Source organism: Musa acuminata, chromosome BXJ1-4, assembly GCF_036884655.1.
Source record: "Musa acuminata AAA Group cultivar baxijiao chromosome BXJ1-4, Cavendish_Baxijiao_AAA, whole genome shotgun sequence".
Taxonomy (NCBI): domain Eukaryota; kingdom Viridiplantae; phylum Streptophyta; class Magnoliopsida; order Zingiberales; family Musaceae; genus Musa; species Musa acuminata.
Window position 1 is genome coordinate 40,660,353 of NC_088330.1, and position 26,732 is coordinate 40,687,084.

At 37.4% G+C, this 26,732-nt stretch overlaps 4 protein-coding genes across 14 annotated transcripts; all 4 read left to right on the forward strand.

Annotated features, from left to right (window-relative positions):
- On the forward strand, positions 1–5,285 carry LOC135669457 (probable phospholipid hydroperoxide glutathione peroxidase). 11 transcript variants are annotated; one of them, XM_065178607.1, is made up of 6 exons: positions 833–2,094; positions 2,764–2,840; positions 3,018–3,079; positions 4,479–4,590; positions 4,795–4,963; positions 5,081–5,285. In XM_065178607.1, exons 1-5 carry the CDS (start codon positions 2,047–2,049, stop codon positions 4,802–4,804), a joined length of 309 nt encoding a protein of 102 aa, XP_065034679.1. In that variant the 5' UTR covers positions 833–2,046; the 3' UTR covers positions 4,805–4,963; positions 5,081–5,285. The 11 variants fall into 11 exon arrangements, with proteins under 11 accessions (XP_065034677.1, XP_065034675.1, XP_065034674.1 ...); XM_065178605.1 differs by adding an exon at positions 3,654–3,749 and having other exon boundaries at positions 1–3,079; XM_065178603.1 differs by having other exon boundaries at positions 1–2,902; positions 3,654–4,590.
- A 5,728-nt stretch (positions 5,286–11,013) lies between these two features.
- Positions 11,014–13,599, forward strand: LOC135672208 (receptor-like protein EIX1). Its single transcript, XM_065180665.1, has one exon. It carries the CDS (start codon positions 11,014–11,016, stop codon positions 13,597–13,599), a length of 2,586 nt encoding a protein of 861 aa, XP_065036737.1.
- Positions 13,600–16,200: 2,601 nt separating this feature from the next.
- On the forward strand, positions 16,201–21,422 carry LOC135669393 (receptor-like protein EIX1). Its single transcript, XM_065178592.1, has 2 exons — positions 16,201–19,184; positions 21,010–21,422. Exon 1 carries the CDS (start codon positions 16,227–16,229, stop codon positions 19,125–19,127), a length of 2,901 nt encoding a protein of 966 aa, XP_065034664.1. The 5' UTR covers positions 16,201–16,226; the 3' UTR covers positions 19,128–19,184; positions 21,010–21,422.
- A 595-nt stretch (positions 21,423–22,017) lies between these two features.
- Positions 22,018–25,214, forward strand: LOC135669409 (receptor-like protein EIX1). The gene has a single exon (XM_065178593.1). The coding sequence runs from the start codon at positions 22,023–22,025 to the stop codon at positions 25,041–25,043; it is 3,021 nt and encodes a 1,006-aa protein (XP_065034665.1). The 5' UTR covers positions 22,018–22,022; the 3' UTR covers positions 25,044–25,214.
- Positions 25,215–26,732: the final 1,518 nt, after the last annotated feature.

Sequence of the window (26,732 nt, forward strand, 5' to 3'; positions counted from 1 at the left end):
ATGTTGGACGGAGATATTCCTCCAAATCTTTCAAAATTAAGTGCTCTCCAATTTATCGACCTTGCAGATAATAAGCTGTCGGGAAGTATTCCAAGGAGCTTTGGAAATTTTACTGCCATGAAAGTTATTGGAAAATTTTCAAGTAGGATGACAGATGCAACAAGTTTCGAGGATCAGATGCTAGTAACAACTAAAGGACGAACTCAAGACTATGAGAAGTCACTTTCGCTTATGAATATTTTGGACCTCTCGGATAATAACTTATTTGGAGAAATACTCGAAGAACTCACAAGTCTTTCTGGCTTATTCAGTTTAAATTTATCTGGAAATCATTTCACAGGAGAAATCATTGAAAATATCAGTAAATTACAACAGTTGGAGTCCCTTGACTTGTCAAGGAACAACTTTTCTGGCACAATTCCTTCTGGCCTCGCTGCCCTGACTTATTTGGCTCACTTGAACCTCTCATACAACAACTTATCAGGGGAAATTCCTCTTGGTAATCAACTTCTGACCTTCACTGATCCATCTATCTATATTGGCAATCCTGGTCTTTGTGGGTTTCCTCTGAATCAAAGTTGCAAAGACAGTGAGACAACACAAGGTCAAAATAATGCAGATGATGGAGATGAGAATGAGATGATATGGTTCTACACGAGCATGGCACCAGGATTTGTTGTTGGTTTCTGGGCAGTCTGGGGTACCTTAATACTTAACAAGAATTGGAACCTTTACTACTTCCGATTTATAGACAACATGCTTGACAAAGTATATGTGCTTACCGTACTGAAAGTTTCTAGGATCAGAAAACGTTGTTGTTCCCAACAAGGATGATAAATTTGAACATCAATATCTGCTGTATGAGAGTTCATCTCATTAATATCATATCATCAGCTTGAATAAAATTTAATACTTCTGGACTTGTATACAAGTAAGTCATGCACTCTCAATTTTGATCATTTCTGTCAAGATCTCAGTACCATATGAAGTGTTATAATTCTGGGAATTGCCAGAAAGCTTGCACCTTTTAATTAGTTTTTCCAAAATAGACACCCCTTTTTTAGTTGTTCAGTTTGGCAGAAATGAAAGGAGGTTAAAACTTTTACGAAGATATAGATAGAATTTATGGTTTTATTTTCTTTCCTTTTTCTTTTGATGTCCAAATCAGAAGTTAAAAAGATCCCTTTTTTTCCTCAGTTTATACAGTATCTACTTTCATCCTCTATTTTCCCAAGTTTATGGTATCTACTTTCATCAAATGCATTTGCATGTCTTGTTCTTCCCAACTATTACGCGCCAAGACTGACACTATCGCAATCACAAGCTCTGCTGTAAAAGATTTGGCCATCTTATTCGATTAATTTGACTCTTAATGAACTTATGCATAGGTGTTTTATATCATACATTACTCTTGTTTATGATCTACTCATGTAATGCTCCTCTTGTTTGAGATTCTTGTCTTCATCAATCAAATACAAATTGGATGCATCATAAGCTCAAGTCCACCAGATGTGCAGCTGCATGATCTTCTTGGATCTCATGCTCAGATCTTTTCAGTTGATGAGTCTCCCATTAATGGGGGACATGCTGCTGCAGCTGATGGAATTGGGCCGAAGAGGCTTTCACATGCATGTCAATGTGACAAGGATGATATGTGCACTCAAGAATGATCCATTTATGGCCACCTTCAAAATTCATGTGAGATGTCATATGCTTTGTTGTTGTTGTTGCTATTGTTGAAAAGGTATGGCACAAGAAGACTCTTAATATGGTTTTGAGTGTCAACAGTTGTCTTTTCTTTCATTTTGGTGTTGTTTTGTGAACGATCAGCGACAATCAAAGGCCAAGTTCAAATGGGGCCCCTCTTTTTGCTGTTTGCATTACCCAATAAATAAAAACCCCAATAGAAAAAGCGTCAATCAGACGCAGCACTCGATTACCAAAGCCGTGTCCTCTGCATATTCTGTCCCTTTTCTGCCGCTGCTGCTCGTTTTCTCTTCCGCGTCGCTTCTCCGCCTTTTCTAGATCTCTTGATTCGCGCCTGATATGTCTTCCTCCAAGCCCGCCGGATCCATCCATGACTTCACCGTCAAGGTTGGTGGCCCACGGGGTTTATGTTTTCTATCGTCATCGTGTGCTCCGTTTCCTTGTCTTTTTAGTGTGCTGATGGTGGCTCCTTTCGAAGATCGATTTTTTAGACTGAGTCGGCTGTTCGATTTGGAGGATTGCTCGAAAGATGGGATTTTGACAAGGGATTGGTTGTTTTTATCATTGGTTTTGTTTTAATTTGTCATCCGGAGTCGTCAAGGAGGTTTATTTTTGAAGATCCACTGCCCTGTAGTTTTGAATTTCTTGTGATTAGGTCTTTCTTTTTTATTGTTCTTGGTTCTAGGGATGGATCGAGTTTACCGTCGTGGTCGATTTTTTGGAACATGTTTAATCTTTTGTGATTATATGCAACTAGATGTAGTTTTTTATGGTCATTGGTTTCTTGTTCGGAACGAATTCTTGAAGCTAATGAAGTGTATTTTCCTTCATCGTTCTCGACTTAATCCTTTGTTTTCTGTCAAGTCAAATGAGATGGACAGATCAATTAGCCCCCAGATTGGACAACTATCATCATATTGTATCTGCTGATGGTGCTGATGCCTCGAGTGTTAGGAGTTTTTGTTGTTTGTGGGGGAAGAAAACTTTTTCTCTGCGAATGTGGGTGGTGATGATTGATGATGATCATCATCATGTGTTGTATGGCTTCCGATGCAGGATGCCAGGGGAAATGATGTGGATCTTAGCATTTACAAAGGGAAGGTCTTGCTGATTGTCAATGTTGCATCTCAATGGTACTGCAGCTCTATTAAGTTTGCTTCTGTTCTTCGAGTTACAGATTAACATATGTTAGAAGGTTATGATTGTCTGAGATTGTTACAATTTCTCAACATTGTTCACTTTCTTAAAATTTAAAATATATTGATAATGTCTCTGTCATTGTTCTTATCTAAATCTCTTACCTGTGTTAGTGGGCTGACTAACTCAAACTACAAGGAACTAACTCAGCTATATGAGACGTACAAGGACAAAGGTATGCAATTCTGACCTTAATTGGCTTATTTTGGTTTTTGTAATCAGGACAACTGCCTGTTCTTACCAATTAATACCTTATAATCAGATCTTGTTAAAGAAATGTTTCTCAACAAACTTTCCAAGAGTACTTCAACACTATTCAATAGATGAAAATAGGAGGAATTTATAATCCCGATCCATGTTGTGTCATCATTTTGAATCCATTCCTTTTGAATTGGCACTTTCTCCATCACAATAACTGGGAAGAGACTTCTACAATAGCTAGCCTTAGAACTTTTTTCTTTTTTGGCATATGTTCATACATTAACCAATCATAAAAAGAATATGATTCTTTATGCTGATTCCCTAGTTATAAGATAAGCTGAGACCTATTTGGCCAATATTTTCCCAATACTTCTTTATTACTAGAGGCTTCAGGAGTCTTATATGTTGTATTTCAATTTTTTTTAAGAGCAGGATTTGTCTCAATTATTATGTGACTTGGACTATGGTGTCAATTGAAAGACCATGACAAACTAATTAATAGTGCACAAATTATGGCTCATTGGCTGTAGCCTTTTTTTTATGAGAAGGGATGGAGCAGCAGTGTGAGCAAGAAAGAAGGATTTAATTGACATTTTTCAGTGAACAAGTTAATCCTTGGTTGGTGGTGAAAAGACAGTTTCATGGTGAAGTAACAATTTTTGCAAGGATGTGTTTATCTTTGGCTATCATATTTTAGTTTATGTAATTGTTGCAGAATATTTATTTGCACCATTATTCACATTGCTTGAAGGGATTGCTATTATCACACAGCATCTTAGCATTAAGAGAACATTTTAAGGGTGGCGTTGGACGCCAAATGGAAATCAAATTGGTCTTTGTTTATTAATAAAATCATGTGTGTTTGTTGTTCTTTAGAAACTTTAATACTCCTGATTTCATTTGAGACTTTGGAAACCTGGGATTAGCACAAGTCTCTATGATACGCCAACAGGTTTTTGCGTTACTAGGTTTTGTGTAACATTAAGGAACAGATATATTGTTTCTTTGGCCGAGCTGCATGTTCTTACACTTGTTAAATTCTCTTTCCTTATCCTTTTTTCGTCGACTATTTTCTAAATCTTGGATCATAAAACTCAAATAGAGTGAAGATAATTAAAGTGAACTTTATCTTCTAAAACAGGCTTTTGCTTATTATTAAGATGATTCAGATAAATTCTGCAATTCAAAATTGCAGCTTTTGACACCCATAATTGTCCACGAGAAGCATATGAAATAGAATTGAGGGGCATAAATCTTCCTGTTCTCACTATCCATCATGAAGTAATTTTATCTAGAAAGGAGAGCCAAATTTATGCAGTCATGAAATTTTTTGTTCTCATATTTCTTCTACGATGATTGTTTAAATGGCACAGATTTTGGAATTCTGGCTTTTCCATGCAACCAATTTGCTGGGCATGAACCAATGAGGAGATTGTTGAGTTTGCTTGCACTCGATTCAAAGCTGAATATCCGATATTTGACAAGGTAAATTATTGCTTTTTTTATTTTCTCAATTTCTGGGTTTATCCCTTCGATAATCTTCTGTAGGCAAATCTCACAGCTAAACCATTCTTGACCTGTGTTTACCCCAATATAAATTGATTTTTATTTTTTTTATCAGATCATTATGTTTGAGAGAAACCTACTCAGTCGCTTGACTTTCTAGTTGCAATTAATTTTCTTCTATAGGTCAATGTGAATGATCAAAATACTGCACCCATATATAAGTTCTTGAAGTCAAGCAAAGGTGGCGACATTTTGGGGGATGGCATCAAGTGAAACTTCACTAAGTTCATGATGGACAAGGATGGTTGTGTTGTAGGTCGCTATGCCCCAACCATATCCCTTAGTATTTGAGGTAAACCCAAAGCTCCCTTGCCTCATCCCTCTTACCCTTTGTCAAATCGTATTTGATATACTCGACGGTGCCTACAATATACCATCATCTAACGATTGATCTTAAATAACTTTGCAGAAGGATATCAAGAAGCTTTTGAGGCCAGCCTCTGATCTTGCTTGCACACTGCTGTAGTACATATGACCATGACTAAAGTGTCAATTGCTTAAAAGATAATATGTTTATCACAGAAAGGTTAGTCTAATTATATATCCGATCACGGGAGATTTCAAATATGGAATTAAGGATTCTGGAGACAAGGGAATGAAAATTATAATTTATATATTCATGAAATATGTTGAAAATTAATTATTTTGTCCATCTTGGCTAAATAGAAGATGTTGGTAAAAATAAAGCATGGGTTGTAAGATATTAAGTTGTTATCATAAGCAAAATTTGTATAAATTTGAGAGTTTCTTACACAATTAAAAATAGAAATTTAAACTTTAGAATTTCAATCTGTTATTAATTTAGACGTATATGTTACTCTTACTTTATCAATACACCATTCATATTTAGATCAGGATGGATGCCCTTCAATTATAATTGTAATTGTATCTATATAATCGTTACATTAAATTGACCTAATTAACTTCTTATTTTCGGCTACTGTACGAGGTGGATGCAATAAAGGCCTTCACGAGCTTTGAAATGTCAATTACCCTCGAACCTCCATGTTCGTTCTTGAATTCTACAACTATATTTACAAGGTACCATTATCAACATTAATAAACAAATTTTATAGGATCGACGTTTTGTTGCACAAGAGCATATCATTTGCGTTAATTCATAAAAATAATATAGAATTACGAGAGAGACATATGATTTGACCTTAAAATTAAGATCTTATACGAAAGTTTTATCTAGAAATCCAGATTTGGTCAACTCTTTTTCAAATTAAAACTTTATATGTAAAAAGGTATATGAAAAAGAAATCAAATTTAGAGGAATATTAACAATGCTACGATATATGTATATATATATATAGCGTAGGTGTATAATATTTTTGTATAGCATGGCTTAAGATATTGTGACAAGTATTTGGTAGCTTAAGCTGACAGCATCCGAAATGCATCCATCCACACCGGTGAATTCCCATGCCTCACTCTGTAAAATAGCACTCCATTTGCTTCTGTCAGTTTCTCTGGACAGTCTACACCCCAAAGCTATAGCTGCCATGGGCAAGCCTGTGCATTTGTTAACGACATACATCTTGTAGGGATCAACATCAACCATTGTATTCCGATCTCGGGCCAATGCATATTGACAAACCAAACACCAGCATTCATCATTCGATAGTCCCTCCAAACGGTAAGGGGGTGAGGTTGCCATGAAGTTAGCATCTTCTTCTATTCTGGTTGTCACTATTATTTTACTTCGTTGAGCATCGGAGTACAAGAAGTTTTTTATCCTCTCCCAGTCCTGTGGGCTCACATGCCAAACATCATCCAGAACAAGCAGGTATCTTCTCCCACTCAGCTTCTTTCCAAGTTCTTTCTGAAGATTGTCAAGGCTGACAAAGTCACACCGAAAACCATCGATGGATTCAATGATGGTCTTCGTAATGCTCGTTGTATCAAAATCCTGAGACACATAAGCCCATAGTCTAAGCTAAAAATGGTTCTTCACAGACTCATCATTGCAGACTAGTTGAGAAAGAGAGAGTCGTCTTCCCGATACCAGGCATCCCGAAGAAAGGAATCACTGTGATGCTACGGTCAGTCACCTCAGCCAATGGCAGCAACATATTTTTTATCTTTCGCATATCACTCTCACGACCGAGAACCAGGGAAGGAGTTAGCGAGGTGGTCTGATAACTCTGCTGCCTCAGGGGTGCACTGCGCTGAGTCAATTCAGATAAGGGGCATCTCCTTGCTATGGAATCTAGTCTGTGTTCTCTGTCCTTTACCCTGATGCATATTTCTCGATTGAACAGTTCGCGCTTAGGGTTTATGGGGGCCAAGAAATTGCGCACGGATGCATATTTGATCAGCTGACAGCCTTGGCGTTCGGTTGCCACCTCGTCCAAGATATCATTTGCATCATATGCAGCCTGGCTGAACTCATTCAGCAAATGCTTCACCACGTTCCTAATCTGTTGCCTCTCCTGTGCATCATTCAGTACAGCTTGAATCATGGCGACGGAGCTCTGCAGCTTTTTTAGCTCAGCATCAAGGCCGTAGACTGTTTGCAGTTCCTGCCACAGTTGAACCAAATTGGAAGCCAATAGTGGTATGACACCCGAGTGAAGCTCCATTGAGGAACGTTTGTGAGAAGCTTCTGAAAAAGGAAAAGATACAAGATAACTGAGAAGAAAGATTTAGGGGTTTTTGTTAGAACTGTTGTATGACAGCCGACAGAATTCTGGACTTGTGAGGAGATGGTAGCTGAGCAATCACACACTGTGAAGGTGTGGTTAGAACTGCTTTGCCATTAAGATAGGAGTTTTCGAAGCTAACATGGTTGACTCAGCCTCTCCTTGAATCTTTATCATACAAGGGAGTGTTTAGAGTTTCACGATGTTGGTACGAAGGGTTAACTGATCTATCAATTTTATTAAATTCAAATTATTGATCAAAATATTTAAATAAAAATTATATTAGTATATCCATTAACCTCTATAAGCCTATCTTAGTCTTGTCTAATTCCGATGTGAGATTAATAGAGATATTACAAGCTCCCGCGCTTAAGTCTTAGATGATCATGTTTTTCTTCATTTTAGTTAGCAAGTTCTTTGAAGATAAACTGAAACAGAAAATTGAGTTTGATAGCGTTTTAGAATGCAGGGACTCGAGAAAAGAGGAATGGTGGCAACAGATTCTGATCACAACCTAAGATTCAGAGATGATGCAACCTTGCTGTTGCCATAGTAGATGAGCAACTTGCAATCGTCAGTCTTACTTGGTCTTTCTATTGAAAAGTATAAGGAAGCAACTTGGCTCTGTTAGCTGGAATTTAAAGTCTTCCTTCGTCTTGTTCTGCTCAGTTGCATTATCATATCAATTTACAGGAGAGTTTCCCAGCAACTGCTGATCGCTGTCTGTTTGGTGCCCACAAATCTTGTCTTTCTCTTATTCGTATTAATTATACTTGTCCGATAGCTACAAATATCTCCAATTTAAAACTCTTGACATTCAAGAAGATGCTCGAGTCAATTTTTTTTAGATGAAAGCCATTCCCAACTTAGGGACTCATCAAGATCAGGCATCATAGTTGACTGACTTGAGGGTAGACAACAATATGAAGTGAAGAACGAGTGCATGATACTGACAGATAACCTAATAGTTGAAGATTTCTTGGTCTACTATTTGAATGTCAGTTGAATAGTTTCAGACTAATGGAGGATGATCCAAACAGGGCATGATAATAATATTTTGTGTATTGCAAGCTCTCTACCACAGATTTGTCATGATTAATCTTAAGATAAGCTGCGTATTTTTATTATATGTAATCTAAGATAATTGTGTTGGTGTGAGATGATCCACTGTGATCATGCATACAATTGGAATCATGGTTGTGGTAATAATTGTTTTCAGGTGTATGAAAAAAGAATAAATCTCTTCCGTAAGTGTTTTATTTTTCAAACAAATTAAATTAAAATAAGACTTGAAGATGGGCGAAGATTCGACACCAAGAACGCTTCCCGTCTGTCTGTCATCACCTGCAGATTGGTGTAGCCTTACAAGTCCGTCACTTAAATATTGTATTTAATATAACATACTTATTTCACCAAATTTTTAAATATCACGTATGGATCAAATATTTAAATCATTCGTTTATGTCACGCACGTCAGCATATGCCCAATTAATTCAGATTAATCACTATTAATCATATTATTATTATGTTTAAAATATTAAATTTTTAAATAATTATTATCATGGATTATTTGGCTTTTCCTTTATAAAATGATTTTTGAGGATTAAAAAAAAAAAGAGCATTAGTCCAACCCCGCTCTTCCTCCATTCTAATTTTGTGGAGGTGCTTAACATGGCCGAGCCCAAGCGACGAGTGTCACCTTCTAGAGTACAAATCTAAGATGCGACAATAATAATATCTTAAGATAATACAAGTGTATCATTTATAGGTATAAAAACAGTAATTATATGATTATACAATAAAATTAATATTAGATGTTGAAATTAAATGATAATAAATCAAATTACGAAAGTGTACCTTTTAATATCATTCAGAAAGCTTTTATCTAATCTAAAAGCGAATTAGATTTATCTTTTTCTTTTTCTTATTTTTTTACGGGATCACTTTAAGTGATAAAATTGAATTAGAAACTAAACAGGAGATGAGAGAAAATTTATAAACTCTCAATAACATTATATGATTAAGAAAAAATGAGAAAAAATTTATAATTTTACAATATTGTCATGTTGCATATCATAATATATTAGTATTGTATTTACATATCGAGTCACGAGGAGGTTCTATCTATTTATATATAAGAGCTGAGGGTCTATAATAAATAATTTGGAAAGTCTTTACCATCAAAATAATCTCCTAAGGAATTCTATTATAATTAAACTCTCTTTCTATTGGACCATAATCTAATCTATAATATACTTTATCTAATCAAAATTTAATTAAATCGATAACATATTTTATCTAATTAGATAGGATCATATAATTTAATATCATCTTCTTATGTTTTTTGTAATAAAGTTTCTCAAGAAAGTCTTGAGAGGAGGAGGATACCTGTTTTGTGCTTAAAACATTAATCCTCAGGAGAAGCCAAGATAGTTGAACATGGGAAAGCATAGATATATTATTATATTCCGAGCGATTAGAATAGAATAGAAGTTATTGATAGATATCACAATTTAGAAATGAATTACACGGGATAATTAAGTCACAAATGTTATGTAGGTGATAAGTATGGCAGTGTGTTTTGGGTATAAGGATTAGAGGTGCATGCAAAGAAAATTTGGATAATTTATAGAAATGTCTGTGTAACTTTGATAGTGTGACAGTTGTGAGCTTAATGAAGCAAAGGCCTGCCAACATCATATTCTTAGAAGGCATTGTTTGAGTTCCAAAATCTCTTATTACCATGACCTGCAGCTAATTTTGAATCACTATGAAGCAACTATTATCCTCAGCAAGCTCTGAGTCTCATATAAGACAATCTATGATTTGCCAATTTGGACAACCACATCTCTCTTTCACTAGGTAGAAGTGTGATATTATCATTCGTTCCGGTCATCATGCTTCTGCAAGTAGGACCGAGTGTTGGGACTGGTAGTAGAATGATCACATCATATAAACGGACCATCTGCCATTGTGGTAGTGCTTCCTCGACCTGTTCTGTCAAATTTCTTGCCAGTTTCTATGCACTACCGGTGCCAGAAATATGAAAATCTAATTAATTATGGTTGTTTTCCTAGTTTCTAGGACTCATTTTAGACATTACAATGGATTTGCTCGGTAGAACATCATGGACACCTTCTATCATTGTCAACCTAGAAAATGGATTGTTGACAGCTGACTGACAGAAGAATGGACTAACAGATGACTGAAGGAGAGAGATCTTCTCACTCCATATTATATACAAGTAGATACCTGCATTGTGATGCACCAGCAACCAGAATCCCAATCCATGGCTACAGACAATGTCTACGTTCTCTTCTACTTATTGGCCTTCCTATGCATTCAACTGATAAAACCCAACGTCTGCGACGGAGCTCTAACCTTAGGCTGAATCCCTGCCGAGAGAAGTGCTCTACTTGAGTTCAAACGAGGCCTGAAAGATCCTACCAACAGGCTGTCCTCTTGGGTGGGTGAAGACTGCTGCAAATGGGAGGGTGTGACGTGCAGCAATCATACTGGGCATGTCGTCAAGCTGGACCTCCAGAATCCGCATCCTTTCTCAGATTTTGGTGACGAGCCATACAACAACTGGACCTTAGGAGGTGAGTTGAGGCCTTCTTTACTTGGTCTGAAACACCTGAAGTACCTGGACCTAAGCATGAACAATTTTGGACGCATTAATATTCCAGAATTCATGGGGTCATTCCATCAACTCCAATATCTAAACCTCTCCAGAGCAGGATTGGGTGGACTCCTCCCTCACCAGCTGGGAAATCTCTCCAATCTGCAGTATCTAGACTTATACAATGACTTGGATCCCAGTTTTGTGGTTCCGGTCCGTGAATTTAGCATTGGTGATGCACTCTGGATTTCTCACCTTTCTTCTCTAAAGCATCTCAACCTGAAGAATGTTAACTTTCAAAATGGTACACACTGGCTGGAAGCTCTGAACATGCTTCCTTCTATTGTGGAGATATACTTATCTCTGTGTGAAATTCCAAGTGTTCCCCTCTCTCTTCCACATGTGAACTTTACATCATTGTCTGTTCTTGATTTGTCCCATAATTTCATTAACTCTACGATGCCCTCTTGGTTATCCAACATAAGTGGCCTTGAGCACCTTGATCTCAATGGGAATTTCCTTCAGGGTAATATTCCACCGACCTTTGGTAACTTGGCTTCCCTCAAGGAACTTAATTTAGCTTACAATTCTCTTCGAGGAGGAATACCCACTTCCTTCAAAAATCTGTGCAAGTTGCAGAATTTAATATTGTCAGGCATCAATATCAGCAAAGATTTGTTAGAACTCGATGAAATTTTCTCTGGTTGCATCAAGATGAGCTTAGAGAGCCTGGACTTATACGGAACGAATATTAGTGGGCAGTTGCCTGAATGGTTATTCCAACTCAGGAAGCTTAAATCACTACAGTTGGAGCAGAATCTGATTTCTGGTCCTATTCCTGTATCAATTGGACAACTAGCATCACTCCAAGAGCTCTATCTTGGGGTAAATCAGTTGAACGAAACTATACCAGAAAGTGTCTGGTGGCTATCTCAGCTAGTCGTTTTGGACCTTGGGCACAACAATTTGGAGGGTGTAATGTCTGAGGCGCATTTTGGAAACCTCACAGAATTGAAATATTTGTCTTTGTCGTCCAACTCCTTGGCTCTAAAGGTCAAAAGCAATTGGCTTCCTCCCTTCCGGCTAGAATCCCTTCTGATGGGCTCCTGCAAACTGGGTCCTGAGTTCCCTGCATGGCTCCAGTCGCAAATAAATATTTCAGAAATTGTTATGTCTAATGCTAGTATTATTGATGCTATGCCAAACTGGTTTTGGAGCTTAATTTCCACAGCAGAGTACGTGAGTGTCTCCGGCAATCAGATCAGTGGCCACGTACCCAATTTATTGCATTTAAACAACCTCTATGGGTTGGATTTAAGTTCAAACTACTTGGAGGGTCCTCTTCCATATTTTCCTCCTGGATTGGAATTATTAGATCTGTCAAACAATTCATTTTCAGGAATAATTTCACTTGTCATCTTCACGAATATGTCTAACCTCGTGTATTTATCATTTTCAGAAAACAATTTAAGTGGTGAAATTCCCTTCTCTATATGCAAACTGTCGGTTTTAGAGGTTCTTGATCTTTCAAAAAATATGTTATCAGGAGAGCTCCCGAGTTGCTGGAATGATTCTTCCTCAATTGAAGTTATAGATTTTTCAAGCAACAACATATCTGGAGTTATTCCTGAGTCAATATGTTCCATAGAATGGCTTCAGTCGTTGCACTTGAGCAATAACAGTCTATCTGGAGAGCTGCCTTTGTCCTTGAAGGATTGTGGGAAATTAATCCTTCTTGATGCCGGACATAATGATTTGAAAGGTAAAATTCCAACCTGGATAGGTGAAAGTTTAACTAGTCTGAGGTTCCTCAATCTGCGATCAAATATGTTGGCCGGAGATATTCCTCCAAATCTTTCAAGATTGAGTACTCTCCAAATGCTCGACCTTGCAGACAATGAGCTATCGGGAACTATTCCAAGGAGCTTTGGAAATTTTACTGCCATGAAAATTATTGGAAATTTTTCAAATTGGATGACTGATGAAATTAGATACAAGGAGCAGATGTTTATAACAACTAAAGGAAACACTCAAGCGTATGATGGGTCGCTTTCACTTATGAATATTTTGGATCTCTCAGACAATAATCTATCTGGAGGAGTACCTGAAGAACTAACAAGTCTTTTTGGCTTATTCAGCTTAAATTTATCTGAAAATCATTTCACTGGAGAAATCATTGAAAATATTAGTAAATTACGACAGTTGGAGTCCCTTGACTTATCAAGGAACAACTTTTCTGGCACAATTCCTTCTAGCCTCATTGCCCTAACTTATTTGGGTCACTTGAACCTCTCATACAACAACTTGTCAGGAGAAATACCTCTTGGCAATCAACTTCTGACCTTCAATGCATCTAGCTATATCGGCAATCCTGGTCTTTGTGGGCTTCCTCTGAATCAAAGTTGCAATGTCAGTGAGACAACACGAGGTCAAAGTAATCCAGATGATAGAGATGAGAATGAGATGATATGGTTCTACACGAGCATGGCACCAGGATTTGTTGTTGGTTTCTGGGCAGTCTGGGGTACCTTAATACTTAACAAGAATTGGAACCTTTACTACTTCCGATTTATAGACAACATGCTTGACAAAGTATATGTGTTTACCGTACTTAAAGTTTCTAGGATCAGAAAACGTTGTTGTTCCCAGCAAGGATGATAAATTTGAACATCAATATCTGTTGTATGAGAGTTCATCTCATTAATATCATATCATCAGCTTGAATAAATTTTCTATTTCTGAATACTTCTGGACTTGTATACAAGTAAGCCATGCACTCTCAATTTTGATCATTTCTATCAAGATCTCAGTATGATATGAAGTGTTTTAATTTCTGTCAAGATCTCAGCACGATAGACACCCCTTTTTTACTTGTTCAGTTTGGCAGAAATGAAAGGAGGTTAAAACTTTTACGAAGATATACATAGAATTTATGGTTTTATTTTCTTTCTTTCTTTTTCATCCTCTATTTTCCCAAGTTCATAGTATCTACTTTAATCAAATGCATTTGCATGTCTTGTTCTACCCAAGCATTACACGTCAAAACTGATACAATTGCGATCACAAGTTCGGCTGCAAAAGATTTGACCACCTTATTCGAATAATTGAACTCTTATTGAACTTACGCACAGGTGTTTCTACCATACGCTACTCTTGTTTATGTAAATCCAGTGTCAGTATATCTAGAATCAGATTTCATTTTACATTACTAATTTTTTCTAGAGATCAAGGTTTAAATGATCATTGACCCTCCCTAGAGTCCACATTGGTGAGAGCCTCTCAAGCAAAGGTACGTCTTCTTCTAAATCTCTTCGAAGATTAAATTTATTTCACATCAAAGAGCTTCCATATGTTAGTGCAGTCTGAATTTTGTTATAGAATAACTTGGCATCACGGTCAAGATACTCGAATTCTGCCCAAAATAGGACAGCCTGAGTTAGAGCAGGAGTATCTTGGATCTGAATTGTATGTACACTGGAATAGCTTGTGATGGTTTCGTATGTGCTTTCTATCGTTCAAAGTTGTGGTGCTCTCTAAGAGCAAATAAGGTTCATACACAAGAGACTTGTTGTATTTGAGATGTTACTTGTGCTTCATGCTTCTTGCGCCCATGTAGAACTTTAAGGGGATCTCTCGTTGCGTGTTGAGTCTTACTGTAAGTTTGTATCCTCCAAACTGTACATTGCTACAACTATCCGACCGAAGAAGCTATGGATGCATCTGCAGTTGCAACAGATGGGGCTGTTTAATATGATCTACTCATGTAATGATCCTCTTGTTTGAGATGCTCGTCTTCATCAATCGAATACAAATTGGTTGCATCATAAGCTCAAGTCCACCAAATGTGCAGCTGCATGATCTTCTTGGATCTCATGCTCAGATCTTTTCACTTGATGAGTCTCCCATTGATGGGACATGGTGCAGCTCATGGAATTGACGAAGAGGCTTTCGCATGCATGTCGATGTGACAAGGACGATCTGTGCATGCAGGAATAATCCATTTATGATCAACAGCGTGTGGCCCCTCTCCGAGCCGCTCACATTGAAGTTTGCCATGGATTCTGTGTCATGACTCGGGATGTAGACGAGCTTCATTTGATTACCTGTTGCCATTAGCACTCAAACGTAAGCAAAGTTCATAAGAATGTAATTCTTGGTTCAAACTGTTTTGTAGACGCAAAACAAAGAAGAGGTGTTACATCAACATTTTCTTATGGATCTAATTATCACCCTCCATAAATAAGAGTGATTAAGATCAGGAATGAATCGAGATTTATAATTTTTCTAGTATCCATAAATAAAAATTTAAATATTTTTATTTAATTATAGATACAAAACTCGAGAATTGATTTTAAATAATTGAGATATTATGATTTGTTGTTATTATTTTTATAAATAAAAATATCTATTGCTCAAAAGATAATGTGTTATTTATAGAAAGGTTAGTTTGACTAGAAATCCCACCACGAGTGATTTCTTGAAATATATTAAAAATTAATTATTTTGATCATCTTGGCTAAACAAAAATATGTTGGTAAAAGGAAAACTTAGGTACTAAGATATCAAGTAGGTACTAAGATGAAAGCTATTCCAACTTTGGTACTCGTCAAAATCAGCCGTCATAGTTGACTGACTTGAGGATAGACAACAATATGAAATGAAGAACAAGTGCATGATATTGACAGATAGCCTAATAGTTGAAGGTTTCTTGGTCTACTCTTTGAATCCGTCAGTTGGATAGTTTCAGACTAATGGAGGATGATCCAAACCGGCCATGATAAGATTTTGTGTATTGCAAGCTGTCGACCGCAGATTTCTCATGATTAATCTTAAGATAAGCTGCGTATTTTTATTATGTGTAATATAAGATAATTGTGTTGGTGCGAGATGATCCACTGTGATCATGTATACAATTTTCCTCCCAATTGATGGAATCGTGGTTGTGGTAATAATTGTTTTCAGGTGTATGAAAAAAGATAAATCGACCTGTTCTGTGAAATTTCTTGCCAGTTTCTATGCACTACCGGTGCCAGAAATATGAAAATCTAATTAAATAGCTTAATGAATTAAGCTGTCATTATGGTTGTTTTTCTAGTTTCTAGGACACATTTTAGACATTACAAGTATATGAGAATGGATTTGCTCAGTAGAACATGGATTGTTGACTCATTTTAGACATTACAAGTATATGAGAATGGAATTGCTAAGTAGAACATGGATTGTTGACTTACAGGCTTGACCTTGACTTAATGCTCAACCACACAGAAGAATGGACTAACAGATGAATGGAGGAGCGACATCTTATCACTCCATATTGTGTACAAGTAGATACCTGCATTATGATGCACCAGCAACCACAACCCCACTCCATGGCTACAGACAATGTCTATATTCCTTTCTTCCTTTCGGCCTTCATATGCATTCAACTGATAAAACCCAACATCTGCGACGGAGTTCTAACCTCAGGCTGCATCTCTGCCGAAAGAAGTGCTCTACTTGAGTTCAAACGAGGCCTGAAAGATCCTACCAACAGGCTGTCCTCTTGGGTGGGTGAAGACTGCTGCAAATGGGAGGGTGTGACTTGCAGCAATCATACTGGGCATGTCGTCAAGCTGGATCTGCACAATCCGCATCCTTTCTCTGATTTTGGTGACGAGCCACGCAACAACTGGATCTTAGGAGGTGAGTTGAGGCCTTCTTTACTTGGTCTGAAGCACCTAAAGTACCTGGACCTAAGCACCAACGATTTTGGAGGCATTAATATTCCAGAATTCATGGGGTCATTCCATCAGCTCCAATATCTCAACCTCTCCAGAGCTGGATTGGGTGGAGTCCTGCCTCACCAGCTGGGAAATCTCTCCAATCTTCAGTATCTAGACTTGTCCAATGATTTGGTTCCCAATTCTTTTTCTGTGGTTAAGTTCAATGAATTTAGCATCGGTGATGCACTCTGGATTTCTCACCTTTCTTCCCTAAAGCATCTCAACCTGAACAGTGTTAACTTTCAAAATGGTACTCACTGGATGGAAGCTCTGAACATGCTTCCTTCTATCGTGGAGATATACTTATCTGAATGTGCAATTGGACGTGTTCCCCTCTCTCTTCCACATGTGAACTTTACATCACTGTCTGTTCTTGATTTGTCAGAAAATTTCATTAACTCTACGATGCCCTCTTGGTTATCCAACATAAGTGGCCTTCAGCACCTTGATCTCAATGGAAATTTCCTTCAGGGTAATATTCCACCGACCTTTGGTAACTTGGCTTCCCTCAAGGAACTTAATTTAGCTTACAATTCTCTTCAAGGAGGAATATCCACTTCCTTCAAAAATTTGTGCAAGCTACAGAATTTAATATTGCCAGGCATCAATATCAACCAAGATTTGTTAGAACTTGATGAAATTTTTTCTGGTTGCATCAAGATGAGCCTAGTGATTCTGGACTTATCCTACACGAATATTAGTGGGCAGCTGCCTGAATGGTTATTCCAACTCAGGAAGCTTAAATCACTCCAGTTATCGCAGAATCTGATTTCTGGTCCCATTCCTGTATCACTTGGACAACTAGCATCATCACTCCAGGAGCTCTCTCTTGAACAAAATCAGTTGAATGAAACTATACCAGAAAGTATGGGGTGGCTATCTCAGCTAGTTTCGTTGGAACTTGAGCTTAACTTTTTGGAGGGTGTCATGTCTGAGGCACATTTTGCAAACCTCACAAAATTGAAACACTTATATTTGTGGTCCAACTCCTTGACTCTGAAGGTCAAGACTGATTGGCTTCCTCCTTTCCAGCTTGAATCCCTTCGGATAGGCTCTTGCAAACTGGGTCCTGAGTTCCCTACATGGCTCCAATCGCAAATAAATATTTCAGAAATTGATATGCCTAATGCTGGTATTATTGATGCTATGCCAAATTGGTTTTGGGGCTTAATTTCCACAGCAGAGTATGTGATTATCTCCGGCAATCAGATCCGTGGCCACGTACCCAATATATTGCATTTAAACAACCTCAGCTGGTTGGATTTAAGTTCAAACTACTTCGAGGGTCCCCTTCCATATTTTCCTCCTAGATTGGAATTATTAGATCTGTCAAACAATTCATTTTCAGGAACAATTTCACTTGCCATCATCATGAATATGCCTAACCTCCTATATTTATCGTTTTCCGAAAACAATTTAAGCGGTGAAATTCCCTTCTCTGTATGCCAATTACGGGCCTTGGAGGCTCTTGATCTTTCAAAAAATATGTTGTCAGGAGAGCTCCCCAATTGCTGGAATAATTCTTCTAGAATTGACGTTATGGATTTTTCAAGCAACAATATATCTGGAGTTATTCCTGAGTCAATATGTTCCATATCAACACTTCGGTCGTTGCATTTGAGCAATAATAGTCTATCCGGAGAGTTGCCTTTGTCCTTGAAAGATTGCAAGGAATTACTCCTTCTTGATGCCGGACACAATGGTTTGAAAGGTGAAATTCCAACCTGGATAGGTGAAAGTTTAACTCATCTAGAGTTCCTCAAACTGCGATCAAATATGTTGGCCGGAGATATTCCTCCAAATCTTTCAAGATTAAGTGCTCTTCAAATGCTCGACCTAGCCAATAATGAGCTGTCAGGAAATATTCCAAGGAGCTTTGGAAATTTTACTGCCATGAAAGTTATTGGAAGGTTTCCAAGTTTGATCGCATATGCAATTGAAGATAGTTATAAGGAACGGATGCTAGTAACAACTAAAGGAAACACTCTATACTATGAGAAGTTACTTTCGCTTATGAATATCTTTGACCTATCAGATAATAACCTATCTGGAGGAGTACCTGAAGAACTAACAAATCTTTCTGACTTGTTCAGCTTAAATTTATCTGGAAACCATTTCATAGGAGAAATCACTGAAAATATCAGTAAATTACAACAGTTGGAGTCCCTTGACTTGTCAAGGAACAAATTTTCTGGCACAATTCCTTCGAGCCTCGCTTTCCTGACTTCTTTGGCTCACTTGAACCTCTCATACAACAACTTGTCAGGAGAAATTCCTCTTGGTAATCAATTTCTGACATTCAATGATCCATCTATCTATATTGGCAATCCTGGTCTTTGTGGGTTTCCTCTGAATCAAAGTTGCAAAGACAATGAAACAACAAAGGTCAAAGTGATGCAGATGATAGAGATGAGAATGAGATGATATGGTTCTACACGAGTATGGCACCAGGATTTGTTGTTGGTTTCTGGGCAGTCTGAGGTACCTTAATACTTAACAAGAATTGGAATATTTACTATTTTAGATTTATAAACAACATGCTTGACAAAGTTTACGTGTTCACCATACTAAACCTAACTAGGATCAAAAGACGTTGTTGTTCCCAGCAAAAATAATAAATTTGAGCATTAATATGAGAGTTCGTCTCATGAACATAATATCATTATCTTGAATAAAATTTCTTCTTCTGAATACTTGTACACAAGTAAGTCATGCAATCTCAATTTCAATCATTTCTATCAAGATCTCAGTATCATATGAAGTGATTTAATTTTGGACATTGCCAGAAAGCTTCCAACTTTTAATTAGTTTTTCCAAAATAGACATCTTTTTTTTAGTTGTTCAGTTTGGCAGAAATGAAAGGAGGCTAAAACTTACACGAAGATATGGATGGCATTTATGGTTTTCTTTTTCTTTCCTTCTCATTTGGGGTTGAAAACAGAAGTTCAAAAGATTCCCCTTTTTTTCTCGGCATTCATCCTCTATTTTCCCAAGTTTATAGTATCAACTTTTATCAAATGCATTTGCATGTCTTGTTCTTCCCAACCATTACACGTCAAGACTGATACAATTGATATCACAAGTTCTACTGCAAAAGATTTGGCCACCCTTATTCGATTAATTTGACTCTTATTGAACTTATGCACAGGTGTTTTTGTCATACATCACTCTTATTTATGTAAATCCAGTGTTAGTATATCTGGAATCAGGTATATTAATTTTGTAAGCTAACATTTTGTAAAGTGCTAGTATATATGTAAAGTGCCAGAATTTTGAAAGCTAAAATTCTAAATTATTGATCAAAATATTTAAATTAAAATTATAATGGTACATCCATAAAAGTCTTTCTTTGTCTTGTCAATTTTTGGCATGAAATTAATCAGGATATTATAAGTTCCTCACTTATGGCTTAACTTTCCGTGTCAAGGTCTAACGTAGCCCAGATCTAATTCTAATATGATGCATGTGAGACGTTGCCCAATGGTAGCTTTGTACCATGACGAATCCTCTGAATCCATCTACCGATAGCTATTTCCTATTCGAGCCCTCTTATTATGCTCCAATTATAGGTTGGTTTTAATATCATTTATCGATTTATGCATATCATCCGGAGTTATATTTTCTTTATATCATTCTAATTTTATCGAATATTTCTAAGATATGTTGAATCTTAACAAAGATGTCAAACAATTAAGTATAGGAGTATGTAACATCCCATTAGTCTAATATCACAAGTAAATAAAACTCACAAGTAAATAACACTAAGATAAACTTATAGAGGTTTAATGAACATACTATTATTAACTTTACTTTAAACACTTTAACCAGTCGTTTGAATTTCTCTATATGCATGATCTGACTTATCAACATGAGATTATCATGTTTTTTTATATTTCATGAGTTAAGTTAGTAAGTTCTTCGTGATTAAAAAAACAGAAAATTGAGTTTAACAGAGTTCTAGAATGTATGGACATGAGAAAAGAGGAATGGTGGCAACAGATTCTGATCACAACCTACGATTCAGAGATGATGCAACCTTGCCGTCGCATTAGTAGATGAGCAACTTGCTTTTGTTTGCAATGGTCAGTCTTCCTTGATCTTTCAATTGAAAAGTATTAGGAAGCAACTTGGCTCTGTTAAAGTGTCCCTTCGTCTTGTTCTGCTTAGTTGCATTATCATGTCAATTTCCAGGAGAGTTTCCCAGCAACTACTGACAGCTGTCTTTTTGGTGGCCACAAATCTTGTCTTTCTCTTATTCGTATTAATTATGGTTGTCTGACAGCTACTAATTTCTCCTATTTAGCAGTTCCCAGGAAATTCTCAGAACCTTCACATTCGAGAAGATGCTCCAGTCATTTAAAACTCTTGTTAGGGTTCTTGAAGAGTTTTCTTTAGATGAAAGCTATTCCAACTTTGGGACCATCAAGATCAGGCATCATGGTTGACTGACTTGAGGATAGACAACAATATGAAATGAGGAGCAAATACATGATATTGACAGATAACCTAACAGTTGAAGGTTTCTTGGTCTACGCTCTTATCCCATTTAATGTTTATTGGAAGTAGAGATCCAACTGATGGATTGAAACATGTCTTTGATAGCTCTCTATGCACTCTTCTCACAACCCACAAGATTGTGGTAGTTGGTTTTCTTATAAGGTGTATGTACTGATACAATTGGTATTTGGAATCTTTGTATGGTAATGGAGGTTTTGTGTATTTGAATGTGTCAGTTGAATAGTTTCAGACTAATGGAGGATGATCCAAACAGGGCATGATAATAATATTTTGTGTATTGCAAGCTGTCGACCGCAGATTTCTCATGATTAATCTTAAGATAAGCTGCGTATTTTTATTATCTGTAATCTAAGATAATCGTGTTGGTGTGAGATGATCCACTTTGATCATGTATACAATTTTCCTCACAATTGATGGAATCATGGTCATGGTAATAATTGTTTTCAGGTGTATGCAAAAAGGCAAATCGACCTGTTCTGTGAAATTTCTTGCCAGTTTCTATGCACTACCGGTGCCAGAAATATGAAAATCTAATTAAATACCTTGACGAATTAAGCTGCCATTATGGTTGTTTTTCTAGTTTCTTGGACTCATTTTAGACATTACAAGTGTATGACAATGGATTTGCTCAGTAGAACATCATGGACACCTTCTATCATTGTCAACCTAGAAAATGGATTGTTGACTGACTGACTTGACCTTGACTTAATGCTCATCCACACGGAAGAATTGATTAACAGATGAATGGAGGAGAGGGATCTTCTCACTCCATATTATCTACAAGTAGATACCTGCATTGTGATGCACCAGCAACCAGAACCCCAATCCATGGCTACAGACAATGTCTACGTTCTCTTCTTCTTATTGGCCTTCGTATGCATTCAACTGATAAAACCCAACGTCTGCGACGGAGCTCTAACCTCAGGCTGCATCCCTGCCGAAAGAAGTGCTCTACTTGAGTTCAAACGAGGCCTGGAAGATCCTACCAACAGGCTGTCCTCTTGGGTGGGTGAAGACTGCTGCAAATGGGAGGGTGTGACGTGCAGCAATCATACTGGGCATGTCGTCAAGCTGGACCTCCAGAATCCGCATCCATTCTCTGATTTTGGTGACGAGCCATACAACAACTGGACCTTAGGAGGTGAGTTGAGGCCTTCTTTACTTGGTCTGAAGCACCTAAAGTACCTGGACCTAAGCATGAACGATTTTGGAGGCATTAATATTCCAGAATTCATGGGGTCATTCCATCAACTCCAATATCTTAACCTCTCCAGAGCTGGATTGGGTGGACTCCTGCCTCACCAGCTGGGAAATCTCTCCAATCTGCAGTATCTAGACTTATACAATGACTTGGATCCCAATTTTGTGGTTCGGGTCCGTAAATTTAGCATTGGTGATGCACTCTGGATTTCTCACCTTTCTTCTCTAAAGCATCTCAACCTGAAGAATGTTAAGTTTCAAAATGGTACTCACTGGCTGGAAGCTCTGAACATGCTTCCTTCTATTGTGGAGATATACTTATCTCTCTGCAAAATTGGAAGTGTTCCCCTCTCTCTTCCGCATGTGAACTTTACATCACTGTCTGTTCTTGATTTGTCCTATAATCGCATAAACTCTACGATACCCTCTTGGTTATTCAACATAAGTGGCCTTGAGCATCTTGATCTCAGTGTGAACTTCTTTCAGGGTAATATTCCACCAGCGTTTGGTAACTTGGCTTCCCTCAAGGGCCTTAATTTAGCTAGCAATTCTCTTCAAGGAGGAATACCCACTTCCTTCAAAAATCTGTGCAAGTTGCAGAATTTAATATTGTCGGGCATCAAAATCAGCAAAGATTTGTTAGAACTCGATGAAATTTTTTCTGGTTGCGTCAAGATGAGCCTAGAGGTTCTAGGCTTATACCGCACGAATATTAGTGGGCAGTTGCCTGAATGGTTATTCCAACTCAGGAAGCTTAAAGCACTCCAGTTGGAGCAGAATCTGATTTCTGGTCCTATTCCTGCATCAATTGGACAACTAGCATCACTCCAAGACCTCTCTCTTGCTCAAAATCAGTTGAACGAAACTATACCAGAAAGTGTGGGGTGGCTATCTCGACTAGTTTATTTAGACCTTGGGAACAACAATTTGGAGGGTGTAATGTCTGAGGCGCATTTTGGAAACCTCACAGAATTGAAATATTTGTCTTTGTCGTCCAAATCCTTGGCTCTAAAGGTCAAAAGCAATTGGCTTCCTCCCTTCCGGCTAGAATCCCTTCGGATGGGCTCCTGCAAACTGGGTCCTGAGTTCCCTGCATGGCTCCAGTCGCAAATAAATATTTCAGCAATTGTTATGTCTAATGCTGGTATTATTGATGCTATGCCAAACTGGTTTTGGAGCTTAATTTCCACAGCAGAGTACGTGAGTGTCTCCGGCAATCAGATCAGTGGCCACGTACCCAATTTGTTGCATTTAAACAACCTCTACGAGTTGGATTTAAGTTCAAACTACTTGGAGGGTCCTCTTCCAATTTTTCCTCCTGGATTGGAAGCTTTAGATCTATCAAACAATTCATTTTCTGGAACAATTTCACTTGCCATCTTCATGAATATGCCTAACCTCATATATTTATCATTTTCAGAAAACAATTTAAGTGGCAAAATTCCCTTCTCTATATGTCAACTGCAGGCTTTGGTGGCACTTGATCTTTCAAAAAATCTGTTGTCGGGAGACCTCCCCAATTGCTGGAATAATTCTTTAAGTATTTCAGTTATGGATTTTTCAAGCAACAATATATCTGGAGGTATTCCTGAGTCAATATGTTCCATAGCATCACTTCTGTCATTGCACTTGAGCAATAACAGTCTATCTGGAGAGTTGCCTTTGTCCTTGAAAGATTGTACACAATTAATCCTTCTTGATGCTGGACATAATGATTTGACAGGTGAAATTCCAATTTGGATTAGTGAAAGTTTAACTCGTCTAGAGTTCCTCAAGCTACGATCAAATATGTTGGCCGGACATATTCCTCCTAATCTTTCAAGATTAAGTGCTCTCCAATTTCTCGACCTTGCAGATAATGAGCTGTCGGGAACTATTCCAAGGAATTTTGGAAATTTTACTGCCATGAAAGTTATTGGAAAGTTTCCAGGTTTGATCACAGATGCATTTGAAAGTGCTTATGAGGAGCAGATGCTTCTAACAGCTAAAGGAAACACTCTAGAATATGGCAAGTCGCTTTCTCTTGTGAATATCTTGGATCTCTCGGACAATAACCTATTTGGAGGAGTACCCGAAGAACTCACAAGTCTTTCTGGCTTATTTAGCTTAAATTTATCTGGAAACAATTTCACAGGAGAAATCACTGAAAATATCAGTAAATTGCAACAGTTGGAGTCCCTTGATTTGTCAAGAAATAATTTTTCTGGCACAATTCCTTCTAGCCTCGCTACACTGACTTATTTGGCTTACTTGAACCTGTCATACAACAACTTGTCAGGAGAAATACCTCTTGGCAATCAACTTCAGACCTTCAATGCATCTAGCTATATTGGCAATCCTGGTCTTTGTGGGTTTCCTCTGAATCAAAGTTGCAAAGACAATAAAACAGCACAAGGTCAAAGTAATCCAGATGATAGAGATGAGAACGAGATGATATGGTTCTACACGAGCATAGCACCAGGATTTGTTGTTGGTTTCTGGACAGTCTGGGGTACATTGATACTTAACAAAAATTGGAACCTTTATTACTTCCGATTTATAGACAACATGTTTGACCAAGTGTATGTATTCACCGTACTCAACATGTCTAGGATCAGAAGACGTTGTTTCCAGCAAGAATGATAAATTTGAACATCAATGTCTGCTGTATGAGAGTTCATCTCATGAACATCATATCATCAGCTTGAATAATTTTTCTTCTTCTGAATACTTCTGGACTTGTATACAAGTAAGTCATGCACTCTCAATTTCGATCATTTCTATCAAGATCTCAGTAACATATGAAATGTTTTAGTTTTGGAGATTGCCGTAAACTTCCTCCTTTTCATTAACTTTTTCCAGAATAGATGCTATTTTTTTAGTTGTTCTGTTTGGCAAAAATGAAAGGAGGCTAAAACTTTTACAAAGATATGGATGGAATTTATGGTTTTCTTTTCTTTCTTTCTTTTTCATCCTCTATTTTCCCAAGTTTATAGCATCTACTTTCAAAAAATGCATTCGTATGTCTTGTTCTTCCGAAGCATTACACGTCAAGACTGACACAATTGCAATCACAAGTTTTGTTGCGAAAGATTTGGCCACCTTATTCAATTAATTTGACTCTTATTGAACTTATACACAGTATTTTTACCATACATTACTCTTGTTTATGTAAATCCAGTGCCAGCATATCTGGAATCAGATTTTATTTTATATTGCTAAAATTTTCTAGAGATCAAGGTTTAAATTATCATTAACCCTCCCTAGAGTCCACATTGGTGAGAGCCTCTCAAGCAAAGGTAAGTCTTCTTCTAAATCTCTTCAAAGATTAAATTTATCTCACATAAAAGAGCTTTCATATATTAATGCAGTCTGAATTTTGATATAGAATAACTTGTCATCACTGTCAAGATAACGCGAATTCTGCCCTAGAAGGACAGCCTGATTTAGAGCTGGAGTAGCTTGGATCTGAATTGCATGAACATTGGAGTTGCTTGCGATGGTTTATCATGTGTTCTCTACCCTTTAAAGTTGTGGTGCTCTCCAAGAGCAAATAAGGTTCAGACACATGAGACTTGTTGTATTTGAGATGTTACTTGTGCTTCATGCTTCTTGCGCCCATGTAGAACTTTAAGGGATTCTCTTGTTGCGTGTGGAGCCTTGCTGTAAGTTTATATCCTCCAAATTGTACAATTGCTAGAACTATTAGTTATGGATGCATCTGCAGTTGCAACAGAGGGGCATAAATTTGCCTGTTCTCACTATCCATCGTGAAGTAATTTTATCTAGAAAGGAGAGCCAAATTTATGCAGTCATGAAATTTTTTGTTCTCATATTTCTTCTACGATGATTGTTTAAATGGCACAGATTTTGAGATTCTGGCTTTTCCATGCAACCAATTTGCTGGGCAAGAACCAATGAGGAGATTGTTGAGTTTGCTTGCACTCGATTCAAAACTGAATATCCGATATTTGACAAGGTAAATTATTGCTTTTTTTATTTTCTCAATTTCTGGGTTTATCCCTTCGATAATCTTCTGTAGGCAAATCTCACAGCTAAACCATTCTTGACCTATGTTTACCCCAATATAAATTGATTTTTTTTTTATCAGATCATTATGTTTGAGAGAAACCAACTGGGTTGCTTGACTTTCTAGTTGCAATTAATTTTCTTCTATAGGTCGATGTGAATGATCAAAATACTGCACCCATATATAAGTTCTTGAAGTCAAGCAAAGGTGGCGACATTTTGGGGGATGGCATCAAGTGAAACTTCACTAAGTTCATGATGGACAAGGATGGTCGTGTTGTAGGTCGCTATGCCCCAACCATA